The 23,736-nt window shown below is 45.5% G+C and overlaps 1 protein-coding gene across 2 annotated transcripts in view; it reads left to right on the forward strand.

Moving 5' to 3' along the window:
• The window catches only part of PRMT8 (protein arginine methyltransferase 8), a 122,763-nt gene that overhangs the window by 57,189 nt on the left and 41,838 nt on the right, over window positions 1–23,736 (forward strand). The window contains exon 6 of one of the 2 annotated variants that reach the window (XM_077169713.1): window positions 11,797–11,982. In XM_077169713.1, coding sequence (XP_077025828.1) covers window positions 11,797–11,982 — 186 coding nt within the window. Of the gene's footprint in view, window positions 1–11,753; window positions 11,983–23,736 lie in introns of those variants that run through there. The other variant, XM_077169714.1, reaches the window with a different exon arrangement.

A 23,736-nucleotide genomic window follows, 5' to 3' on the forward strand; every position in this document is an offset into this window, starting at 1 on the left:
GCTCTCCCTACGTTCACTCCCCCTGCTCTGTATTCTGCACACTCTTTCCAGGAACTAAACTGGCCCAGTCGCAGGCTTACCTTGCTTAGTTGCCATCTTCTGGGGATTATAGTTTTTCCTTTCCTAGTGTCATAAAAACCTATTTCACCCATTTTTGGCTAGCCTTTTAGGTGATCATTGGAATTGCCTGGGGGGCTTAAAAAGTCTAGATTTCTGGAATCTGTCCATGGCTAATTTGAGACAGTCTTTAAGTTGACCTAGGTGTTGCCTGAGTCATAACCCTTTCTAGCTGGTGTGCCAGTATTTTCAGTGAATGCTTGCATCAGGATCTCTGATTAAAGGAACTGATCACTTTTTTTAAGATTCTTGGTGGAAATATATTTACTCAGAAGGAATGGATGTGTTAGAATTAACGGAAGAATCTAGAGGAGTCCGTGAAAACCAGATGAATATCCAGATTATGTCTGGCTATGGTCTCGGCCAGCAATTTGTGATTTCTTTCTGATTTAGAATATGTCTTTGTATCTCATTTCTCCTGCCATCAGCTCAGGGGCCAGATGATGATGCCTAGACCCTCCCAGTTATTCTTTCTTTGCCGCCTGAACCCGTCAGTTGGCCCTTGTGTGCCATGGCCTCCTTCATTGCCTGTAAGGCTGGCCTTGCACCACCTGGGAGTGAAGAGATTGTTGGAAAAATGTGTAACAAATACAACTTGGATCTGTACTTGAAGCAATTTGTATTCTATATGAATGGAATAAGGAGGCTTAGTAAATGCACTCCACATTTGCATGATATTTTCTTCTTTTGGAGATCCCAGGAGATAAGACACTTCTCTGTAAAGACATTTAGAGGACTATTGAAACTTTCAATGAGTGTTGAGTATTATTAGGGTTCTGATGACTGTTTTCATTTTTCCTTTTCTTCCTACCATCTCTCTGCCTTCTCAGGGGAATGGAAGGTCTCTGGTTGCATGGTGGAAAGGGGCCTCCTTCACTTTATTTTTCATAATATATTTATGAAGAGCGATGTCGACTCCATTGAAATGTAAGGACGCTGCAGTCGACACATCTTTAGAAAGTGCCCATCTTGGTGCCACAAAGGCATATAAGATCTGGTTACTAGGCCAAAGGAATTACTTTTTGGTTGTAGAAGTAACCTCTGCAAATGTGAGACAATTTGCCAACAAGATAAAGCAACACATAACCAGTAGTTTTGGACAGCCACTGTGATGGGAATTCAAAACTGGAGTAGGAGGGACTCAGGGATCAGAGACTGGAGAAAATGCCTGACTTTGATGGTGTTCACATTCCTGAAAATATTAATTCCATGATACTCAGAAAGCTCAAAGGAAGATGTGGGAGAACTAAAGCTTAGAGAGCAGACAATATGGAGGATGAGAAGCCGGAGTCAAGCAGTTAGCAGAACGGAACTCGAAGGGCAGCCAAAACCACCGTGTCCACTGCCTGCAAAGGGCCCAGAGAGTGTCCAAAAATAGCATCATGGCATAGAGTTAGAGCGAGACAGTGGGAAGTCTCATACTTCTGTACCATGCTTTAGAACTTCTTCTGGATCTTTCAGTCATCACAGCAGCCTTGTGAAGTAGGCAGCACACATAATTTGTGCCATTTGACAGATGAGGGAACTGAGGGTAGGGAAGCTGCAAAGCGCATGGTGACATGAATAGGAGAAAAGAGACCCAAACCCTGAGCATGCAGGTACTCTATCTCTAGGGGTGGGGGACAGGGACAGGCCCCTTCACCTGCCTTTACTGATAACCCAAGCCTGGGGTAAAGAGATCCATGAGCCCAGCTCAGATGCATTTGAATGTTTGACCAAATTTGTTACTATAGCTTAGTAAAACTCTGGGTGAGATGAAGCTGTGACTTTTCTGCACACCTGCCCGTAAAGGAAAGCAGAGAGAAGAGACAAGTGCTCAGTAACCTCCTTTAAGTCAAAGAAGAGAAAGGCTCCCATTGCCTTGGGGAGGGAAGCGGAAGAGGAGGGGAGCACATAGGGAAGTCTGCTTTTTAAGCCCATTAAGAAGGAAGAGCCAGGAGCCAAGCATCCAATTAACCTGACATCTCTTGCAGCCAAAATATCTGAGGATATAAGAAGAGAATTTAATATGTGGAGGCTTGGGAGAAAAGTGACTAATAGTTGGAAAACAGCCCCAGTTTATTTAAAAAATAGGTCAGGCCCAATGCATCCAGTAGATTCCTTCCCAGCAGTTTCTGATCTCGGAGACAGAGGGAGCACCGTGTGGGTGCAATGCCATTTTGATTTGAAGCAGGCATTACTATAGTGCCACAAAGAGACAGCCAGGGGTTGACGGGAAGCACCGGGATGCAGATTGCAGTGGCCAGGAAGTGCCTTCGCGTTGAGTTACACGGAGACTCTGATACTATCGCCCGAGGCCAGGCAGCTTGAAGGTGGGAGAGCCCCTACCCAGTTCCGGCTTTTTTACCTTCAGAGCTGAAGTGCCTTCTGTGACCTCTGGCAGCCTGTCTGCCAGGCGTCCTTGGCCCAGCTCTGACGGTGTCCAGGAACCTCAGTGGTCCCCACGCAGCGCCGGATTGGCACCCGTGGATTCGGTCGGGAGCCCTGGGGGTCAGAGAGGATGCAGAGACGGGGAGCTGTCCTCAGCACGGTCTGGATCAAGGGTTCACAGGTATCACCTGGGAGCTTGTTAAACCTGCAGACTGTGGGGCCTCTTCCTCCTCACCACCCCCCGCCCCTCCCCCCACCTCGGATTCTCATTCCACCGGCCTGGGGCGGGGCCTGGGTTCTTGCATTTTTGAAACCACCCCCAGGTGATTGACACAGACTGTAGCACAGAAACACTGTTCTCAGAGTTTCCCGGATTTAGGCCAGAACATTAATTTCTAGAGCCGTTTAGAGATCTCTCAGGAAAAAACGGTGCCACAGTCATAAACTTGATAACACTCGACACTATGGTTTCCTCTCAGGGACTCACAATTCATTGTAGTAAATTAAAGGCTTAAAAGTCTTGCAATTAAGAAATCTCTTTAACTTATTTGCCACACCGAGTTGGCCGTAAAACCCTTTCTCTGGGAGTGGAAAATGCAACTCTAGACCAGTGTTGCTCCAACTTTAGGGTGTATTGGAATCCCCTGGGGGGCTTGTTGAAACATGAATTGCTGCTTCCTCCTCCCCCAGCGTTTGTGATTCAGTGGTTTCAGGTAAAACCCGAGGATGTGCGTGTCTTGAAAGTTCCTAGGTGCTGCTGATGCAGGCCGGCCCCTCTGCAAGCTCCTGCCAGGCCTCTCTGGCAGCGTCTCTGACATGAACCAAGGAGCATGGCAAGGGGGAGCAGTGTCTGAGAATGGGGGTGGCGGGGGGTGGGGGAGTGGCAGGACTTGATTCTAGGAAGCACAGGTATGAAGGGGCTTGACCCTAAAGGAATGACAAAGTCTAGGAGAATGGCCCTCCCTAGGTTCGGCCAGACGCCCAGCTCAGAGTCACAGGGAGGTGTGTGCTTAGGGACAGCAGCCAGCACCGCGTCGGGGGTGGGCTTTGCTAGGAAATGGGGTCGAGAGACGGCCTGTGAATTCCAGAAGCCATTTCTATTGAAGGGCCTGAGGGCTGGGGGCAAAATGAACCTGAGCAAGCCAGGTAGTCCTGGGAGGCCAAGTACAAGAAGGCAACGCTGGCTTGCAGAACCAGCAGCATCTAGAACCTTCTCCCCCCCCACCCCCCCACCCCCACCCCGACGCCTGGGCTCCTGACTCAGGAGTAAGAAGCAGGGCCCAGGACTGTGGGCGCCAGCACAATACTTTCCTCCCCTGGGCAGGCTGTGTGGGGGATGGGGTCATGGGTAAAGGAGAGGGGATGTGAGGCGGGACCTGGAGCCAAGAGAGCCCTTCCCTGACTTGCTGCTCCCCAATGTTGAGTCATTAGCATGTTCTCCTTTCATGTGACGCTCTGGTTCCTATCTGAAGGCAAACAGATGGTTCTGGAAGAGCTGGCTCTTTATGTGATTATCAGCCACATGGACCACAGTTTAGAGCTTGGTTTTGTGACTTAATATAGGGATGAAGAAAGGGCATGATAAGTGACTACCGGGGGCACAGGCCAAGAGGGTAAGTGGGAAGATGTGCCTTGTGGACATCTGGGTCGGAAGTCTCCTTTCAGCCCCTCTCTTGCTGCCCCTGCAGTACCCCCCTTCCCCCTGCAGGCCTCTCCCCCTCCCCTTCCACGGGACCTCCAGGCCCTGCTGGCTGCTGCTGAGGAGTGACAGCATAGGTTAGGAAAAGCTCTCTCGACATTTGGAGAGCAGAGCAGGATTTAGCTCCTTCAGTGGAGCCTCTTGCTCTCAGGAAAAGTGTTTTTTACCACTTGGGCTGGTGCCAGTAGGAGCCATTTATAGTCCATTGGGCTTGGGTTGGCTTCAGCGGCTTAGTGCAGAAGCACTGGCATCTCACTACCCTTTGCCACCTTAACTCCTTGCACTTCTGCCTCTGCCGCCTTTATACCTCTGTCACGTCCACTTCCTCCCTTAAAGTCTTAATCTTTTCTTGTCCGCTACCCCTTTCCTATTTTCTTGGAGGTTCCAGTCCTAGATTTATATCTCGTTTTCCTGTATGACCCTAGACAAACTGCTTTCCTGCTTTGGGCCTCAGTTTCTCCGTCTGCAAACTGGAGCTGACTATATGTTCCTTTTTTTTTTTTTACATGGGCAGGCACCGGGAAACGAACCCGGGTCCTCTGGCATGGCAGGCGAGCATTCTTGCCTGCTGAGCCACCGTGGCCCTATATGTTCCTTTTTAAATCCTCTCACCTTGGAGCGGTGCCTACCTGTGTATACCTCCTTTGAGTACTTTCCACTGTTGAGCCATTGTTTGTCAACCCTCTTTCTCCCCCTATTGCCAAGCCTGGGCTTTCTGCCTAGGCCAGCTTTGCCCCCTAGTCTGAAGCACAGGCTCTGGCCCTCACAGTAGCTCCGTTAAGCTTGGTTAGGTTGAACTGAAGTAACCATAGCAGCACTCAGAGCGCAGGCTCTGATACTAGACATAATTGGCTTACGTCCTGGCCCATTTACTTCCTAGCCCTGGGCTCTGGTGAATGGCAGCACTTCTTTGAGCTTCAGTTTCCCGGTCTGTTGATTCTAGTGCCTCTTTGAGTCGCGGTGAGGCTCGCGGTGAGGCTTTCATAAGATGATGTTTGTGAAGTGCTTGGCCCAGTGCCTGGCACACAGTGGGCCCTCAATCAGCATTAGGTGTCATCATTAGTTCCTCATTTTCAGGCAGTCAAAAATGCTCTCCCTCAATCCCACCCCTAGCTGTGGAAATCCTGCTCATCTCCTCACCCGGTTCCGGCAACCCTTCCTTTAGGTGGCTGTCCTCTCCTGGTCTCCGGCTTTGGAGCTTCCACAACCCTGTATCTTGTCTCAGCATTTAGTTGGCCCTGGGCCTGTTTGCCCTGGTGGGATGGGGTAGGCCAGGAAGAACACAGGTTATTTACTGGGGAGATGGGTTGTGCTGAAGATGCCCCAGAAAAGACTGGATCTGGAGGGTTACAGCGTCTGAAGAGTCCCAATCAACAGTTGGTATCGGCAGAAGAAGACAAATTCGCAAATCTTAAGAGCAGAAGGTGATTCTCCGCAGTCCAGGAAACAGCATTGACTCTACAGACACTTTCTGTCTACCCTGAGCCTGGAGCCCTCGGGAGGAGGTGTAGCAGGACCAGGGCAGGGCTCCGCTCTACACAGGGCACCAGAACCCCCCGCCCCCCAGAACAAGGCTGGAGGTCACTGGCACAGACAGTTGCCAGAACAGGAGCACCAGGACAGAGCAGGGGACCAGAGCTCCAGCATGGTGCTGTAGGGCTGGAGGGACTGAAATGTTCAGTGGGGAGGGGCTTGGGCACAGGAAACAGATTGCAGCTGTGATGGCCACATTGGTGGACAGACCAGGTGATGAGTCCGGGAGTACATCTGGCTTTCACCCCCAGTGCCATGCCCAATCATTTTGCTGACTTCTTACCCACATACACAAGACTGAAGTTTGAAGACTGCTTCTCCCTGAACTTCTGGTTCCCCTGAGTAGCCTATGGAGGAGCAGGTGCTTCTGTGTTTGTAGAGGAGACCACTGCCATCTCCCCGGGACCCATTCCCCATGTCCCTCGAGTCTTACTAAGGCCATTGATGACAGGCAGATGACCAAAGGCCAGGCTCCCAGAACTGCCCTCAAAGACCTTCCTTTGTGACTGAAATCATCAGTAATAGCTTCAGAGCCATGTCCCTGGACACAGCTTCCTCCTGGGGAGATGAGACTCTGAGGGGCTGGGGCAGCGTGGATGGGGCTGACTTGCTTTAGAGTCCTTCGACACAGGAGTGTGAAGCTTGGGTCACACCTCCTCAGAGGGAGTGGTCACAGCATCCTCCCCACTCCACGGTCCTTTCCCTATCCCCAGGCCTCTCTCCCTGGACCCTCTCATGTCTCTCAGGTGTGGTGCTCAAAGGAGGATGCTCCTGTCCCTGGCCCACTCCTCCCTCCTTCCAACACTCTTTCCCTTGGGATGTCTCCACGTGCACTCTTCAGTCTGCACTCTGTGCACATGGTTTCCAGATCTAGAGAGCCAGCCTTCTCTAAAGGTCTGGCATTACATTTTCTCTTCTCTTTCAGGGTCATTGTTTTTAGTTATTTGCAAAAGAAGTGCTCATGAATGGCATACAGCTTAGAAAATACAGACAGGCAAAAGAAGGAAAAGAATGATTGTCTACAATCCAACACCCTGTGGCAATCACTGTCAATTGTTGTGCCTGCCCGAGTCTCCCCTCTTCGTACACGCAGGCATGGATGGGTTTAATTGTAAAACTGCGATCATCTGTCTATTCTCCTTTCACTTGTTCCCCTCAACCAATAATTTATCATAATTGTATTTCTGTGCTAGTAAACACTCTTGCATAACATTTTAAAAATTAATTTTATTTAAAAACTCCACAATCTACAAACTCTACATGCCCCAACCTCTGGTAACCACCAGTCTCCTTTCTCTCTCTATGAGTTTGCTGTTTCAAGATATCTCAAGTGAGTGAAATCATAGTATTTGTTCTTCTGTGCCTTGCTTATTTTATCTAGCAGGTTTTCAAGCTTCTTCCATGTTGCAGCATGTCTCAGAACTTCATTATTTCTTACAGTTGGATAATAGCCCGTGGCGTGCTATATCGCGTTTTGTTTACCCATTCATCTGTTGACAGACACTCAGGTTGTTTCCATTTTTTGACTGTTGTGAAGAATGCTGCTGTGAACATTGGTGTCCAAGTATCTGTTTGAGTCCCTGTTTTCAAGTTTGTTGGATATTGAGCATTTCTAGCAATGGAATTACTAGGTCATATAGTCATCTGTATCTAATTTTTGAGGAGCCACCATACTGCTTCCCAGAGTTCTTGCATAATACTTTTTTTTTTTTTTTTTACATGGGCAGGCACCGGGAATCGAACCCGGGTCCTCGGCCATGGCAGGCAAGCATTCTTACCTGCTGAGCCACCGTGGCCTGCCCGTTGCATAATACTTTTAATGGTTACATAGCATTCCATTGTGTGGATGTACCATAGTTTAATCAATTTCGTTTTGTGTCCATCTAGGTTGACTCTTATTTTTTGCCATGATGTACAGCACTATCATGAAATTCTTATAGCTTCATATTTATGATTATCTATGATTCTTTCCTTAGGATAAATTCCAAAAACCAGAATTACTGGGAAAAGAATTTGTGCTTTTTAACATCTTTAATGCATTTTAGCAGACTGCCTTTCAAAACATCTCTGCCTATTTACATTCCCACTAGAAGCCCATGAAAGTACCAATTTTTCTGCAACCATTACCAATGCAGAATTGTAGTAGTTTTTTGGTGGAGAAGAGAGTTTATTTGGTATTCAAAATTGTTAACATTTTGTTTTAACTTGAATTTACTTGATTTGTAGTGAGACTAAACATTTTTTGCTGTGTGTCTTTTTGTCATTCGTGTTTATTCTTGTGTAAATTGACTATGAGATTCTTTGCCCAGTGTTAAATTGGGGTGCTCATGTTTTTTCTTATTCGTTGGTAAGAGCTCGCTCCCTATTAAGGATATTAACTTTTTCAAAAACACAATTTTATTGAGATATATTCACACACCATACAATCTATTCAAAGTGTACAGTCATTGGCTCACAGTATTACACGTAGTTGTACATTCATCACCACAATTTTAGAACATTTTCATTGCTAAAAATAACAAACACAAACCTCCCATACCCCTTATCCTGCCCTATTATTGACCCTTAGCATTAGTGTGCTGCATTTGTTCTAGTTCATGAAAGAAGTTCTTTATATTTGCACTATTAATCACAGAAGATACTAACTTTTGTATGCCATATGTTAGAACTGTAGTTCTCCATTTATCAATTGCCTTTCAATTTTTTTAATGATATTTGTTGGCTGGGACTGCATTCCTGTCTGCTTGCTTACATGACTCAATGATATTTCAAACTCAACACATCAAAATTGAAATTCAATATTCCTACCCCAATGTCCTATATCCCCAACCTGCTCTTCCTTGCTGACTTGCTTATTTCTGTTAATGTCACTACCATTTTCCTGGTCACCCAGGCTTGAAATGCTGAAATCGCCTTTAATTCCAGCTTTTATCTTCTCCCCTACGTTCCATCAGTTGCCAACTCCTGTAGACTCTAGGACCGCAGGTTCTCTGGCAGGCAGCCCCTCTAATACAGCATTAGCTCAGGTTCTTATAACTTCTCAACTGGACTTGGAGAATGGCCTCATGAGTTCATGACTCATCTCCCCAGTTCCAGGCTCTCCACTCCTCTCTCCTTGGCCCCTCCTCTACTCTGCCACCACATTCATCTTTCTAAAGTAGAGCTCAAACATAGGACTCCTTGGTTAAACAAACAGCAACAGCTCCCCATTGTCTTTTGTATTTAATTACAACCTCTTAGCCTGGCCATAATTTCCTTTCAACTGTGTCTCCCACTATCTCAGCCAAGCTGCTCACCAAACAAGCTTACTGCTTTCCCTACCCTTTACCTTTTTGCTTTGTCCGTGCCTCCTTTAGCAATTCTCTCCCACCATCTCCATTTATAAAATACTTTCAAAAATCTCCTTGGCTTACCCACACTCTCAGCTGTTTCCTGACTCTCAACTGAAGTGACTTCTCCATTCCTGGAGCCCCTAGAACAATTTACTTGAACATCTGTAGAAAAACCTCACTCCTTCATGTTGTGGAGTCCTTAAGTTAAGTCTTCTTCTCCTGTCAGAAAGCAGAGTCCTGGAAGGCAGGGCTCTGTGCATGTCTTGTTTCCTCTTGCACAGGACCCACACAGGGCTCCGTTGCAGTAGATGTTCAGCAGGTATTTGTGGAATTAACAGCAACACCCTAGGGGGCTAAATACCCATCTCACTCTCAGCCTCCTGGGGAGGACACACCTGTAAGCCAATGGGCAGAGTGCCGGTCCCCTCTGCAGGGGGCTCAGCTGGGCTGAGAGCCCTGGAGGCCAGGCACTGTGCCACAAGCACCTCTTTATCCCAGTGACCTGGGATTTGAGATGTAGATGGTCCCCCAGCCCCTTCATCCCTTTGCCTCCTGAATGCAATGCCTGGAACATAGCAGATACTCTGCCGGTCAGCTGTTGGGGAAAGAGTCTGGAAGTCCCATAAGAAAAGGGGACATTGGAATCAGAGTTGAATGGCAGCTAATAGGTGCTGGGAGCCCCTGTGACCTTGCCCGTGCATGATGCCTGAACCAGTTAGGACTTTTCCTCTCCTTAATATATTTAAATTGAGTCAATATTGGGGTCAGCTTCAGCCACAGAGCATTCTTCAGCTTTGGAGGTGACTCGGCAGCCTGCACGGGAGTGTGCAATTGACACAGTCTATTTTTAGCCTCCCAGAGACCGTGACCAACATCCCGAGCCGAGGTGAGCACACCTGCTGCATTCTAATGAGGCAGCCCCATTCGCCTCTGCCAGCCAGCCAGGGATCTCGTCGACCTGAAATCTGATGTTACTAAACTGGGAACTGTGTTTATTTCCCAGAGGCGGTAGCCTAGATACACCAGGAAAATGGGACCATTGCACTCCCCGCGGCTCGTTCCCCTCCAGCCCCTGCCAGAGGACAATCTTGGGGCTGTGCCCAGATTGTGATGGAGGGTTTTCTTAAACTTGCTCTGTCCTAGGATCACCCTACTTCCCTTGCTGGAAAGGAGTCAGCACGTCTGAGCCGACCCAGCTCACGGATGAGAAAGTTGAGACATAGAACAGGGTCATGACTTACGTAATCTGAATAATAAAAATACTAGTACAAATGATCGAACACTCACTATGGCCCAGGGGGTTGTCTAAACTCTGTACATGTATTAACTCATCTGAACCTCATGACAACACTTTCAGGTAGGTTTTTATTATGACCTCTATTTTAAAGAGGAGGAAACTGAGGCACAGTGACGGCAGATGACTTCCCAAGGTCACAGAGGCAGCAAGCGGCAGACCTGGGGCTGGAAGCCAGGCAGTGTGGCCCCAGGGAATGCGCTCATAAGCGCTGTGCCATCTGCCTCTCAGTATATATTTTTAATTTCATTAAAGACAGGATAGGCTCCCTGATTCCCAGTCCCAGAGGACCACCTCCGGGGCAATATGCTTCTCTGGAGCTCCTTTTAATTCTGCCCTGCTTTGCACCTTCTCTGTGCCATTTCCTAGGCTCCAGGGGGAGGAGGCACTTCTCCTGGCACAGCTCCGCTTCTGCAGGGAAATTGAAACCTCTGGACATCAGCTGCTGCTCTGTCCCTGATTTGCTCCACGATTTGGGACAAGTGACTAAACCTCTCTGAGCCTCCAACTGCCTCTCCCTTCTCCCCCACAGCCTGTGTAGGAAGAGCGGGTGCTCGGCGACGGGCAGCAGCTGTGGGATGGAGAGCTGGGCTGTCCTTCTGCACCAGGCAGCCCAGAGAGAGTGGTGGTTGGCAGTGACCAGGTAGACGGCCGACCCTCAGGCTGGGCAGCCACAGTGCTGAAGTTCAGGGTGAAAATGTGACTTGGATGTCAGGGGTTCAAAGGGGCAGGTGTGAGACACCAAATCCAAAGCGATCTGCATTCGGGGGCCAAGTCCTGTTTCAGCCTGACTGCTGGGGTCAACAGATGCCCATGGGCTTGATCTGCCTAAGAAAGCAGATGGGACCTAAATTTATTTTAGTTCAACAGGCACTTGCTATGTGCCAGATCCTTTTCTAAACCCTTAATACAAATAGTAATTCCCAGGGCAGCCTTGGGAGATAAGGACTGTTTCATCCCCATTTTAGACATGGGGAAACTGAGGCACAAGGAGGTTGATAACTTTGCCCAAGTCATAGGGCTAGTAAGGGGCAGAGCTGGGGTTCGTGTCCAGGTAGTCTGGCTCGGAATCTGTACTCACAGCCACCGTGCTGGGCTTTGGGCCTTTCCCTTTTCTGAGTACTTACGGTTCACCTCTAAGGAGGGCATTATTGTTCCCACTTAACAGATATGGACACTGAGGCCCAGATCAGCTCAGGTCACCTGGCTAGTAAGAGATGAAAGTGGCTTAAATCCAGGTCTTCAGGACCCCCCAACACCCTGCCTCCTCTGCACACCGTGGCCCTCCCTCTGGCCACCAGCAGGCATAGAGCCCTCTGCCCTTCAGGAATGGCCTCTGCGGCTGGTGGAGCTGGGCTCAGGGAAGAGGGAGGAAAGAGGAGTGGCATCTTGGGGGTGGGCAGGAGATTGTTGCCTCTGTTAACCCCGGGTTCCCCTTCTCTTCCCTGCAGGTGAACAGCCCCCCCTCGCAGCCCCCTCAGCCTGTCATTCCACCCAAGCCTGTGCAATGTATGCATCACGTGTCCACTCAACCCAGCTGCCCAGGACGGGGCAAGATGTCCAAGCTGCTAAACCCAGAGGAGATGACCTCAAGAGATTATTACTTTGACTCCTACGCCCACTTTGGGATCCACGAGGTAAAACCTCCTGAGCTATGGGGCAATTGGGGGCAAGCTTGGCATTGCCTATTTTGTGACTGTCTTCTGAGGCAGTGGGATGCATCTAATTCTTTACTACCATAAGGCAGGTTTCTCCAAGTGACACTCTGAGGCCACTGACCCTCTCTCCGTCCCCGTGTGGGGTGGGGGTGGACCTGGAGCAGGTGAGTAGGTGAAAGCGGGAGTCTGTCCGATTTGCACCCAGAGAACAAGGGCTCTGATGTGGGTTTTCATTCCACACCTGGATCTCTTCCCAACCGTAATCCCAGATAATCCGGGGTGCACTGGATGTCATTTATTGGTCTTTGCTCACGGAACTCAAATGCTTTGTGGCCAGAGTCCTGAGGCTGAAAGTACCTTCTGGAAGGTCATGAGGTCCACTCCTTCTCAGCAAGGGTGAACCCTTAGATTCATCCTAGACCAACAAGTGTGTTCAGGGGAAGAAATGCAGCAGCTTCCTGGCAGTAACCTGGCCAGGGTTTGGTAACACTCTGATTGCTTCTCGAGAAATTCTCACGTCTAAATGCTCGTCTTCTATCATACCAGGGAGATGTGTGTTAGCTACGGAACTGAACAGGCTTCCTCACCAAGGCTTTCTTTCTGGTGACACTGATGGCACATGTGCTTATCGTCTCCAGCTCTCTGCCATCACCCCAAATAAACAACCCATGTTTACCAGGTACTTACTAAGTGCCTAGCCCTGTTCTAAACTCATTATTTCATGTTGAATCCTCATAAGAACCCTATGAAGAAAATGCTTCTATTAGTCCCTTAAAATACAAGGAAAATATTTTAAAGGGACCAAAAGCTTGTCTGCTAGGCAAACGCATTCTCAAAACAAGCCTCGATGCTTCCCCTTCTGATCAGATGCTGCCACCTTTCCTAAGCTGGAAGGTGTTTAGTAACAATAACAAGTTTTATGTTTTTGAGTGGTAACTGCCTGCCAGGTGCTGTCCCAAACATTTTATATTGTTGATGTATTTATTCCTCAGGCCAATCCAACCCTCTGAGGTTGGTGTTGATATTGTCTTCACTTTACAGACGAGGCTCGAAGGCCCTAACAGAGCAGCCTTCCCGGGTCTTTGCTGGGCCTTTGATCCAGCCTACAGGGCTGGTAAAGGGCAGGGCTAGCAGCTGACTGAACCTGCTAGCCCCCAGGGGCTTCATTCCCACCCACCACACCTTATCCCCTCCCTGGAAAGCAGTCTTCCTCCTTTCTTTCTGGAAACCTAAACAATCACCCTGACTCACTTGTTCTTGCTGTTTCTTTGCAGCCCCACTCAGAGGCCGAGGATGGTGGCGGGGACCCCTGGTTACTTACAGACTCAGGGATTCAGCCTCATGTGCCCCGGGGTGGGCTCAGGGTTGGCTCCCGAGCACTGCCCTCCACACAGGCCTGGGTACTGCCCGGGAGACTGTGGGGTGGGGCTGGTGCTCAGTTCTGGGGGTCCCTGGCTCCGGAGGGCCTGGGCAGGTGTGGCAGATTGGGTGCCATCTCTGGGCAGAGTGGTGGGCTGTTGCACCTTCCTCTATTCTGCTCCCCGGGGGGGTGGGGACAGGGGTGGTGCACAGGACCCTATCCTAGGCCCGTGAGAAGTTGTGGGAGGCAGAAGGGACAATTCGGAGAGCTCCCTTTCCTCAAGAGTTTACCCCTCATTAAATGTCATATCCTCCAGGCTGACAGGTTCTCATAGGCCTTGCTATTCGGGTCACCCATTTCAGGGCAGATTCCTGGGAACAGAGAAGAGTTCCAGGGACCCCAAAATTCCTCCCCTGGGATCTGCCTGAAATTCCTTCATTAGAAACCAACAAACCAGGATATCTACCTTGAGCCTCCCTTCCTCAGTCTTCAGGCTCACCTCCTCCAGGAAGCCCTCTGTGATTTACTTCTCTGACACCTCCCTCTGAATTCCCAAGTTCTTGCTGGCCACACCTTTGGCACTAAGAATGTATTCTCCTATACTATTAATAAACTTTAGAATTTCTTCAGGACTTAGTGTCCCCAGCCTCTTAGCCAGGGATTGTCACAATGTGTGATTTGCAAAGGTCTGTAGATGTAGCTGCTAAGCCAGTCACTCAGGTGATGCTGGCAGCACCATGGCTGGGCACTCTGAAGAGAATGTCTCCCACTTTGGAGACGACACCAAGGGCCACTATATAAATACTACACCAGGTTCCCTCAATTTTGGGTATTGACAGAAAAATCAAACTTGCACATGAACACATATAGGAATATGGGCAGACTGAGCAGGGGCATTTTGATAAAGTCTGCAGGTCAGGAATAACATTTCTTTCCTTAGTCACCTGCCCCAGAAAAGTCCTTAGCCATTCTTCTGATCAGCCAGTGCTTCTGGATATCTAGCTTAAATCCTTGCTGTTGTTGCTGAAGGCCATCTCTATACCCCAGCTTCTGGTGAAATGTAAAGGTCTTTTCACACAGGGGTGACTAGCTACCCTTCTTTCACCCTGAGGCTTTTTTGTTTTTTTTTTTTTGCATGGGCAGGCACCAGGAATCGAACCCTGGTCTCCAGCACCGCAGGTGAGAAGTCTGCCTGCTGAGCCACTGTGGCCCGCCCTCCCCTGAGGTTTTGCTCCACCTGGGATGGACTCTCAATGTTCTTTGCAGAAAGAGGGCCTGCTCATTCCCCATTATCAGGCACCAGGGATCTTTGTACCAGGCCAGGCAGCTCACAGTGATGCCTTTGCCTGCCCGGTCTAGGCAAGAACTGTATTTCACCAGCCTGAGCAGAGCTGGCTGTTTGGCAGTCTTCCCCCCGTTGTTAGCAAGATGCTCACAAGGGCAGGTAGCGCTACCAGGTTGCTGATTAATAGTGATCCATGAGTGTTTGGGAAACATGGAGCAGGGTGGGTTGGTGGGGGCTGGGAACTTCTGTCCTTCCCATCCCATGGCTGTATCCAGAGATGACTCTCGACTCAGCTCTGGAAGGCAGGGGTCTGAGGAGAGAAGGACCCTTCCTTCCATCACTGTGCCTCTCCGAGAAGAATGGAATCTTGAGCAGGAGCAGAAGCGAGAGAGGAGATGAGTGTTTGCTGAGGCCTCTGTCCTGGGAGGAGGGATGGGCTTCATGGCCTCCAGGACCCTGGGTCTAAATTCTTAGCATCTTTGACAGGCAGCGCTGGGATGGGTTGGCCCCAGCTGCTAGAATCCCTGCCAGCGTGGCTGTGTTCCCAGCCCCCCAAGCTCTGGGCGCCCATCCCACTCCCGGCCAGCTCCCTACTTTTGACAATCTTGCTGCAGGTTCTTTTGAAATAGATTCTTCAGGGCCTTGTTTCCCAGCAATTAGTCAATGTGCTGTCATGTATTTAACAGGCAGGAGATTTGGGAGACAAAGTCATCCACAGCTGGAGGCTGGAAATTGTTTTTACGAAGAGTGGCATGTTCTTGTCTGAAATATCTTGAGACTTCTTTGGGCTATTCTCCCAGGGGTGATTAAAAGAGGGATGGAGAATGGGGAGAGGGTGTTTTTCGGTTTGTTTTTTTTTTTAGCAGACTGGGTGGGGGAAGGAGGTATCTGGAAGGCTTGCTAAGTCACAACTTCTGTTCTCCAGAACTTGTACCTTCAGACCTAGCCCCAGTGGTCTGGGGCCCAAGGAAGGCAGGAAAGGGCCACAGAGGTGACAAAAAGGTGATGAACAAAACGGGTGCATTTGGAGAGCTCACTCTTAGCAACAAAAGTTCTCAAGAGGTGCCATGCCAATCTAACTCCATCCAAGAGAAGTCATAAGAACTTTAACTATGGCTATGGTTGAGAGATTTCTGAAACCTTCATCATTATTTTGCATCTCCCTCTTAACTATTTCCTTGCATGGATGAATCGGGTCAGGGTAATCACAAAGAGCCAGAGCTAACACTTTTATAACACTTACTCTATTTATTTAATCATCACAATAATCCTATAAAGTAGGTGCTACTATTACCTCATTTTCCAGATGAGAAAATTGAGGCTCACTGATATGGGTCAGAAAGCTCAAAAGTAGTAGAACTATTTGAATGCAAGAATTCTGGCTCAGAAACTGTGCTTATAACCACTATACTATACTGTCCTGTTGAGCACCTACTACCTGTCACGCCCTGTGCCTGGGGCTGGGGGTACGGATCTTGCAGTCTGGTGGAATCACAGTTTAGAGGTCTTACAGTATCGTGGTGTCTCATCTCAGAGATCTCCTGGCAGGAGAGGCTTGAGCTCACCTTCGAAGTATTTGAAACTAGAAGTAAACTCCATCTAGGCAAAACTGCCTCCTATACAGGAAGTAGTGACTGGGCTGAAAAGTAAATCTAAGCTCTTTTTAGATCAGTAGTGCTTGAATTCCGAGGCTCTGCTAGACAGATTAAAGATTTAACTCACCCCAAATATGCTCAATTGATGACAGAACTGACTTGACCAACCCATCACTTCAGCTGCCTAACAAAGGAAAGGGTATACCCCTTTGGGAAAAAACCTAATTCATCTATAACTGTTCCTTAGATACAATGTCTGACATACAATAGAAAATTACAATACTTGTGAAGAAAAGAAGAATTTGAACCACAGTCAACAGACAACCCAGATGTTGAAATTATTAGACAAAGACTTGAAAATAACTATAATAAATAAGATTTTTAAAAACTCCAGGAAAATAGATGTAATGTGTGAAAAGATGGGGAATTTCAGAAGAGGGTTGGGCATGAAAAATAACCAAATGGAAACCCTACAATTGAAAAATGCAATATCTAAATAAAATATTCACTAGATGGGATTTCTAGCAGAAAGAATATAATAGAAAGAAGGATCTGCAGATTTAAAGATACATCAGTAGAAATCATCCAAATTGAAGCATAGAGGGAAAAGAGATTGAAAAGAGCCAGTGACTTGTGGGACAAACTCTACTGGTAAAACATAAGGATAAGGAGTTCTGGAAAGAAAGAAGAGAGAGAGTGGGGCAGAAAAAAAATACTTGAAGAAATATAGCATGGTAGACTGAATACTGACCACTCAACTATGTCTGTGGCCTAATCCTGACAAGCTGTGGATGCTGAAGTATATGGGAAAAGAGACTTTACAGATGTGATTAAGTTCAGGGTATTGAGATGGGAAGGTTTTCCTGGAGCGTCCAGTTCGGCCCGATGTAATTATGAAGATCCTTACAAGAGGACACAGGAGGAATCAATTAGAGGAGAAGGTGGTGTGACGGTGGAAACCAAGGTTGGAGTGATGCACTTTCAAGAAGGTGAAAGAGACCTTGAGCCAAGGAATCCAGGTTGCCATTAGAAGCTGAAGGGGGAAGGAAACAGACTCTCCCACAGACCCTCCAGAAGGAAACAGCCCTGCTGACACCTTGATTTTGGGTCTTTGAAACAGATTTCAGGATCCTGAACTCCATAACTGTCAAAAATTGTGTTATTTTGAGCATTAAGTTTGTGGTAATTTTTTATGCGGCAATAGGAAAGGAATATATATATATATGTTGATAAATTTCTAAAATACATAAAATAGTAGCCTTTTGTGTTGATTTGCTCAAGTCACGAAACCACTCTTGAAACAGCAGTTGCAACTGGAGTCACCACTTGATTATGTTTATGATGCTCTGCTGTCATCCTCCAAGATCCATCTGTTGTCTGCCCAGGCTTAACAGGAGAGTCTAATGGGGATGTGGTGGGAATCACCATCTCTGAATCTTTCTAATCCTTGATGTGACACTAATGTTCGTTACCTTCTCAGAAATGCAGTATTGCTTTTGGTTCATTATTTTCTTAGGCAGAGCAGTTGTAGTGGCTTCCACTTGGCCTTCCCTATCGTAGTAGCCATCACTCCACAGGTCAGGGACCAATGTGAGCATGCCACCTTCTGCTATGTATGTCTAATCCAACTATACATTCCAAAACTGGAGAGATAACCACAGGATGGGTTCAGAGGCCCACTGGTCCCACTGTGAGATGGACTGGAGCTAAAACTCCATGGATCACCTGATCTCCAGAAGCCTCTGCTCTGAGCGGTGGGCCATGTGACATTTAGTATCTCCAGCAATTAGCATGCAATCAGGGTCAGTGTTCAGTAATCCTCAGAAAGTCTGATAACTTCTCTTTCCCCAGTGCTTAGTCACCCTGGATAGTGACTCTAGAAGCCTTTGGGGGAAGACTGGAAGAAAGAGCTCTAGTATGCATTTTTGGTACTATGGCTGGGTCTTTCCTCAGAAGGACCTGGCCTCCTCTTCACTCAAGTCTGTAAACTGGCTCAGGACTGGGAATGGATTGAGAGGCAATGACTCTGTTTTGGTGATTCAAATTGTGCTTCTGTTTCCTACAGCTATAACTTTTCTGTTCACATAGGTTATGTAAGAATTTAGTAGGCTGCCCACTTGTTTCTTTTCTAGGGACACCATGACCAACTAACTACCAATAGCACAGGTCTCTGTGGGTCAGACTGCTCTGATTAGCATTGACTGTGCTGTCCATTATGGTAATCACAGCTACCTTCTTGCCTTTGATGATAAAGTACTGCCACATGGCCCCTGACTCCCAGGATGCCATTATCCCCACTGCATTTAAGAATCTCAGTTCAGTAGCGGCAGTTCTCACTGTAATTTCTGACTTACAGAGAGGAGTGAACACAGAACTTCTCAGAGATAGTGGAGTTGCTTGCACAAATGCATTTCTCACAGTCGTGGTGAAGGGTGTGGGCTCTGGACCACCACCCTCCACCCCTCGCCCTGGGGGTGGGTGAGCAGGTCTTACAAGACAAATGAACTCTAATATTCTAATCCCTCTTTGGACACTTTATGGGGTATTAAATAAGTCTTTGAATACCTTCCTCTTCAGTGTACCAAGGAAATTCTGGCAATTCAATTTCCTATAGTGTAGGTCACCTTTGGGTCCATATTTCACTCAATAAGACACTGAAGCTAAAACATTGACAGAACAATCTCTGCTTTTTGGGTATATAGCAATAAATTTGGACTGATCCAACTTTATATTCCTTCCATCTTGATCCCATAACTTTCATGTCCATTCCCCTACATCTTCTCTGGGTCTCTATTTATGCAAATTGGAAATATCCTGCACTTTGGTATGTATAGTACCTCGTCCCCAGGTCACATGCTGTACTGCACTCTGGGGCCTGCTGGTTGTTGAGTCTAGTTACAGGGCTAGCAGCACAGAGGCATGGTGAGGGCATATCCTGAGAAGGAACACCGGTACCTCGCAAGGCAACTACCTCTAGGGAGGCCAATACAATCCTTCAGGCAAAGGGCAGGTTAACCTCCTTAGGCAGAAGTGGAAGAGTTGCTTCCTCAGACTTGAGGGCCTCAGCTTCATCAGCATTTGTCCATATGTTCCCATTACAATTCTTAGGATCCTATTCCTTCCCAATCAATGCCCTAATTTTAACAAAAGTGTCCCTGTGAGTATGGGTATTTAATTTTCATTGTAATCCAGGTACTTGCAGGATTAGATTTTGGATTTGATTTTCAGAAATCTTGGCTCTGTAGTTACAGGATATGAAGGCTCTGTCAGGGCAATCATAGATACTTTCGGGTGTTTTATGTGGATCTTGTGCTGGGAATTTAAAGTCTTGAACTCATCATTTTCTTTCCCCAAGTTTTCCAGCACAGTTAGTAGCAAGGAACCAACCAACCCCTTTATATCATTATTTTGATTAAAATGTCCTAAGGTAACAAATACTTGGTCACCTAGGGTCTTGTCTTCCATAGGCATTTGATTATAGAGGTCTATAGAAAAAAAGATGCAGAAATTTGAGTTTTTTTTTTTTTTTCCTTTTCATGTCATGGACTTTTGGTGCCCATTTTACCACTGGAAATAGAGGTGTTAGTACTTTTACATCTAGTCAATCAGAGAAGCAATTCCAGAAAACCCAGAACCAATTCAGAAAAGTCATCCTTAGATTTCATTCCTCTGGAGTCACTCTTGGTTCAAGTTTTGACCATAGAAACAGAACCAGGAGGAGGTTGCATAAGACTTGGCTTATGCAGTTGTGTAAAGCTGTTGCCTCTGTGTCTGATGCTGGTGCTTGAAGTCAGCAGGCAGGTAGCAGGAAGGGAACATAGAAACAAAGTAGGGGGAAATCAGGAGCAGGCTGGAACCCACAAGCACAAACTGGAACTCTATGAGGACAGACAGAAATGGGTGTTCATTTTTGTTGCCTTGGACCTTGGGTGGAGATATTCTGCAGAAGCTGGTATGTCTTACCATGGAGCTAAACACAGAATCTAAACCCAAGAGAAGCTGAACTCAGGAGTCAGAGAAGCTGAGGGAGAAGGTAGAGCCATTGCAGGCCCAGCCACAGCTACATATCAAGGAAGTGAATAAATGTCTCAGTACATTTCAAAAGATTGAAATTATACAGAGCATGTTTTTATTAAATTGTAATGGAATTAAAGTAGAAACTAACAACAATAAGTTATTTACAAAAATGTCCAAATATTTAAAATGAAACAGCCCTCTTCTAAATAACTCATGGGTCAGAGTAGAAATCACAAAAAAGAAATTAGAAAATATTCTAAGCTGAGTGATAGTGAAAATACAATGTAACATTTGCAGGATGCAGCTAAAGCAATCCTTAGAGGAAAATCCATAGCTTTAAATGCTTACTTTATCAAATTGACACTCAGACTGATCAAGAAAAAAATATAGCAAAAGGCAAATTAAAATATCATAAATGAAAGCAAGAACATCATTACAGATTGCATAGACATTCAAAAGATAATGAGAACCTATTCTACTATCACGACAATGCTATGCCAATACATTTGACATCTTAGATGAAATGGATAAATTCTTTGAAAAAAAAATCTTTTCAAAATGGATTCAAGATGAATAGAAAACTAAAATAACCCTCTATCCATTAAACAAGTTGAATTCTTAACTCAACAGCTTCCCACCTCCACCCCCATCCCCAAAGAAAACAACCTCCAGCCCCAGATGGTGCTACTTGTGAAATATATCAAACATTTAAGACAGAAACAATACCAATCTCATGCAAACTTTTCCAGAAAATATATAAGGCGACAACACTTTCTAACATGTGTGATAAGATCAGCAACTTTGGTTACCCAAAAAAGAAAAAATTACAGATCAATATCACTCATAAATATAGATGCAAAAATCCACAACAAAATATTAATGACTAAAACCCAGGAATATTTAAAAAGGATAATATATCATGACAAAGTTTTGGTTCAACATTCAAAAACTAATCTATGGAGCTCAGTGCATTGCCAGAATAAAAGATAAAAATAATTATATGTGGTGGTTTGAAGCTGTATGTGTCCCCAGAGAAACATATTCTTAAATGTTTACATTGACTTACATGTAAATCCATTGTAAGCAGGCCCTTCTGATGAGGTTACATCACTTAAGGTGTTACCACCTCATCACCTCATTCAGGATACATGTCAATCCTCTTGCTGGAGTCCTTTATAAACAGAATAGAGAGAGAGAGAGAGAAAGCCACAGAAGCAAGAAGCCGAAACCAACAAAATCCAGAAAAGAAGGGAGAGAACAACAGACACCACATGTGTCTTGCCATGTGGCAGAGGAGCCAAAGATCACCAGCAGCCAGTCTTCAGGAGGAAAGCATCACCTTAAGATGCCTTGATTTGGACATTTTCTTGGCTTCAAACTGTAAGCTAATAAATTTCCACTGTTTAAACCACCCCATTTCATGGTATCTGCTAGGAAACTAAAACGTATACCATCTTAGAAAAGCATGTCACAAATTCCACAGCAAATGGTGATAAAAACTCTCTGTGAATTTGAAATAGAAGGAAACTTCTTCAATTGGATACAAAGTATATATGGGAAGGCTAAAGCTAAAATTGTAGTTAATGGACATATACTATAAATAATTGGATGTCAGTTCTCTCAAATTCTATTACACATTTTACTGGAAGTCTTTACTAAATTAGTACAATACAGGAGGAAGAAATAAGAAATAAAAGGCATAAAATATGAAAAAAGAAGAAGAATTGTCTCCATGCACAGATTACAAGATTTTTAATGTAGAAAAACAAAGGAAATCTATTTAAATACCTACTAGAATTAGTAAGTGAATTTAGCAAAGCTGCAGGTACAAGGAAGGCTCTGTCTCTCTCTCTCTCTCTCTCTCTCTCTATATATATATATATATATATATACATACATACACTAACATCTGGAAAATCAAATTAAAAAATACCATATACAAGAACTTAAAAATAAAATGAAGGAAATGCAAGACCTCTCTACTGAAATCTATAAAACATTACAGAGAGAACTTAAAGATCCAAATAAAAGGAGAGATATGTCCTTGGATTGTAAGCCTCAATATTGACTAAGACGTCAGTTCTTCTCAAATTTTAATCTACAGAGTCAACGCAATTCCAATCAAAATCTCAGCAGTGTATTCTCTATCATTAAATAAGCTGATTCTAAAATTCATATGGAAATGTAAAGAATATAGAATAACCAAAATAATCTCATAGAGGAACAAAATTGGAGGACTCACACAATGCTTCGTTTTAAGATTAATGTGAAACTGTAAGACTCAAGCCAGTGTTGAATTGGTTCATCAAAGAACAGATCATAGAGTCAGAAATTGACTTCTATATACAATCAGTTGATTTTTGACAAGGTGGCAAGGTAATTCAATGGGCAAAATGATAGTGTATTCAACAAATGGTGCTTGAACAGTTAGATATTTGTATGAAAAAAATGAACTCATAGCCCTAAATCACATCATACACAAACATTAATTTCACGTGAATCATGGACCTTAAAGTAAAAGTCATAACTATAAAACTTCTGGAAGCAAACAGGAGATATCTCTGGTGATCTTGGGAAGACGAAGATTGGACAGGACACAAAAAGCAGAAATCATAAAAGGAAAACCCAAAAATATCTGTCTTCATCAAAATTAAAAACTACTTTTCAAAAGACAACATTAAGAAAATGGTTATAGATTGGGAGAATGTATTCACAAAACACGTATCTGACAGAGGATTAAATTTCTGCAATTAGTATTGAAAAGACAAACAACTCCTTTTATCAAATGGACAAAAGACTTCACAAAAGAAGGTATGAAAAAATTATCTGCATCAACAGTCATCGGGAAAATGCAATAAAGATTACAAGGTGAAAGCATTTCACACCCACAGAGGGGCTAAAATGAAAAAGACAGAGTTTCTGTTGGGTGTGATGGAAAAATTTTGGTAATGGATGGTGGTGATGGTAGCACAATATTGTGAATGGAATTAACACCACTGAATTGTATATTTGGAAGTGGTTAAAAGGGGAAATATGTGTTAATTAGAATAAAAGCAAGCAAACAAAAAACACCATAGAACTCTGCAACACAAAGAGTGAACTCTAATGCAAACTGTGGACTACAGTTAATAGTATAATTATAATAGTATTGTTTCATCAGTTGTAACAAAGTTACCACGCTAATGCAAAATGCTAATAACAGGGAAAACTATGTGTGTGAGGGGGTGGTTATGTGGAAATTCTGCACTTTCTGCACAATTTTTATGCAAACGTACAGCTCCTATAATAAAACAAAAACAAAACAAGAGGAAGTGAGACTGAGAATATTAAGTTTCCAGGGTGTGAAGCACTTGAACTGTCAGACCTTGCTGGTGGGAGCATCAAATGGTGCAACTCTCTTGGAGAACTGGCAATTTCTTATAAAGTTAAACACATCTTACCTTCGGACCCAACAAACCCACTTCTAGATATTTACC

This window comes from Tamandua tetradactyla, chromosome 7, assembly GCF_023851605.1.
Source record: "Tamandua tetradactyla isolate mTamTet1 chromosome 7, mTamTet1.pri, whole genome shotgun sequence".
Classification (NCBI taxonomy): domain Eukaryota; kingdom Metazoa; phylum Chordata; class Mammalia; order Pilosa; family Myrmecophagidae; genus Tamandua; species Tamandua tetradactyla.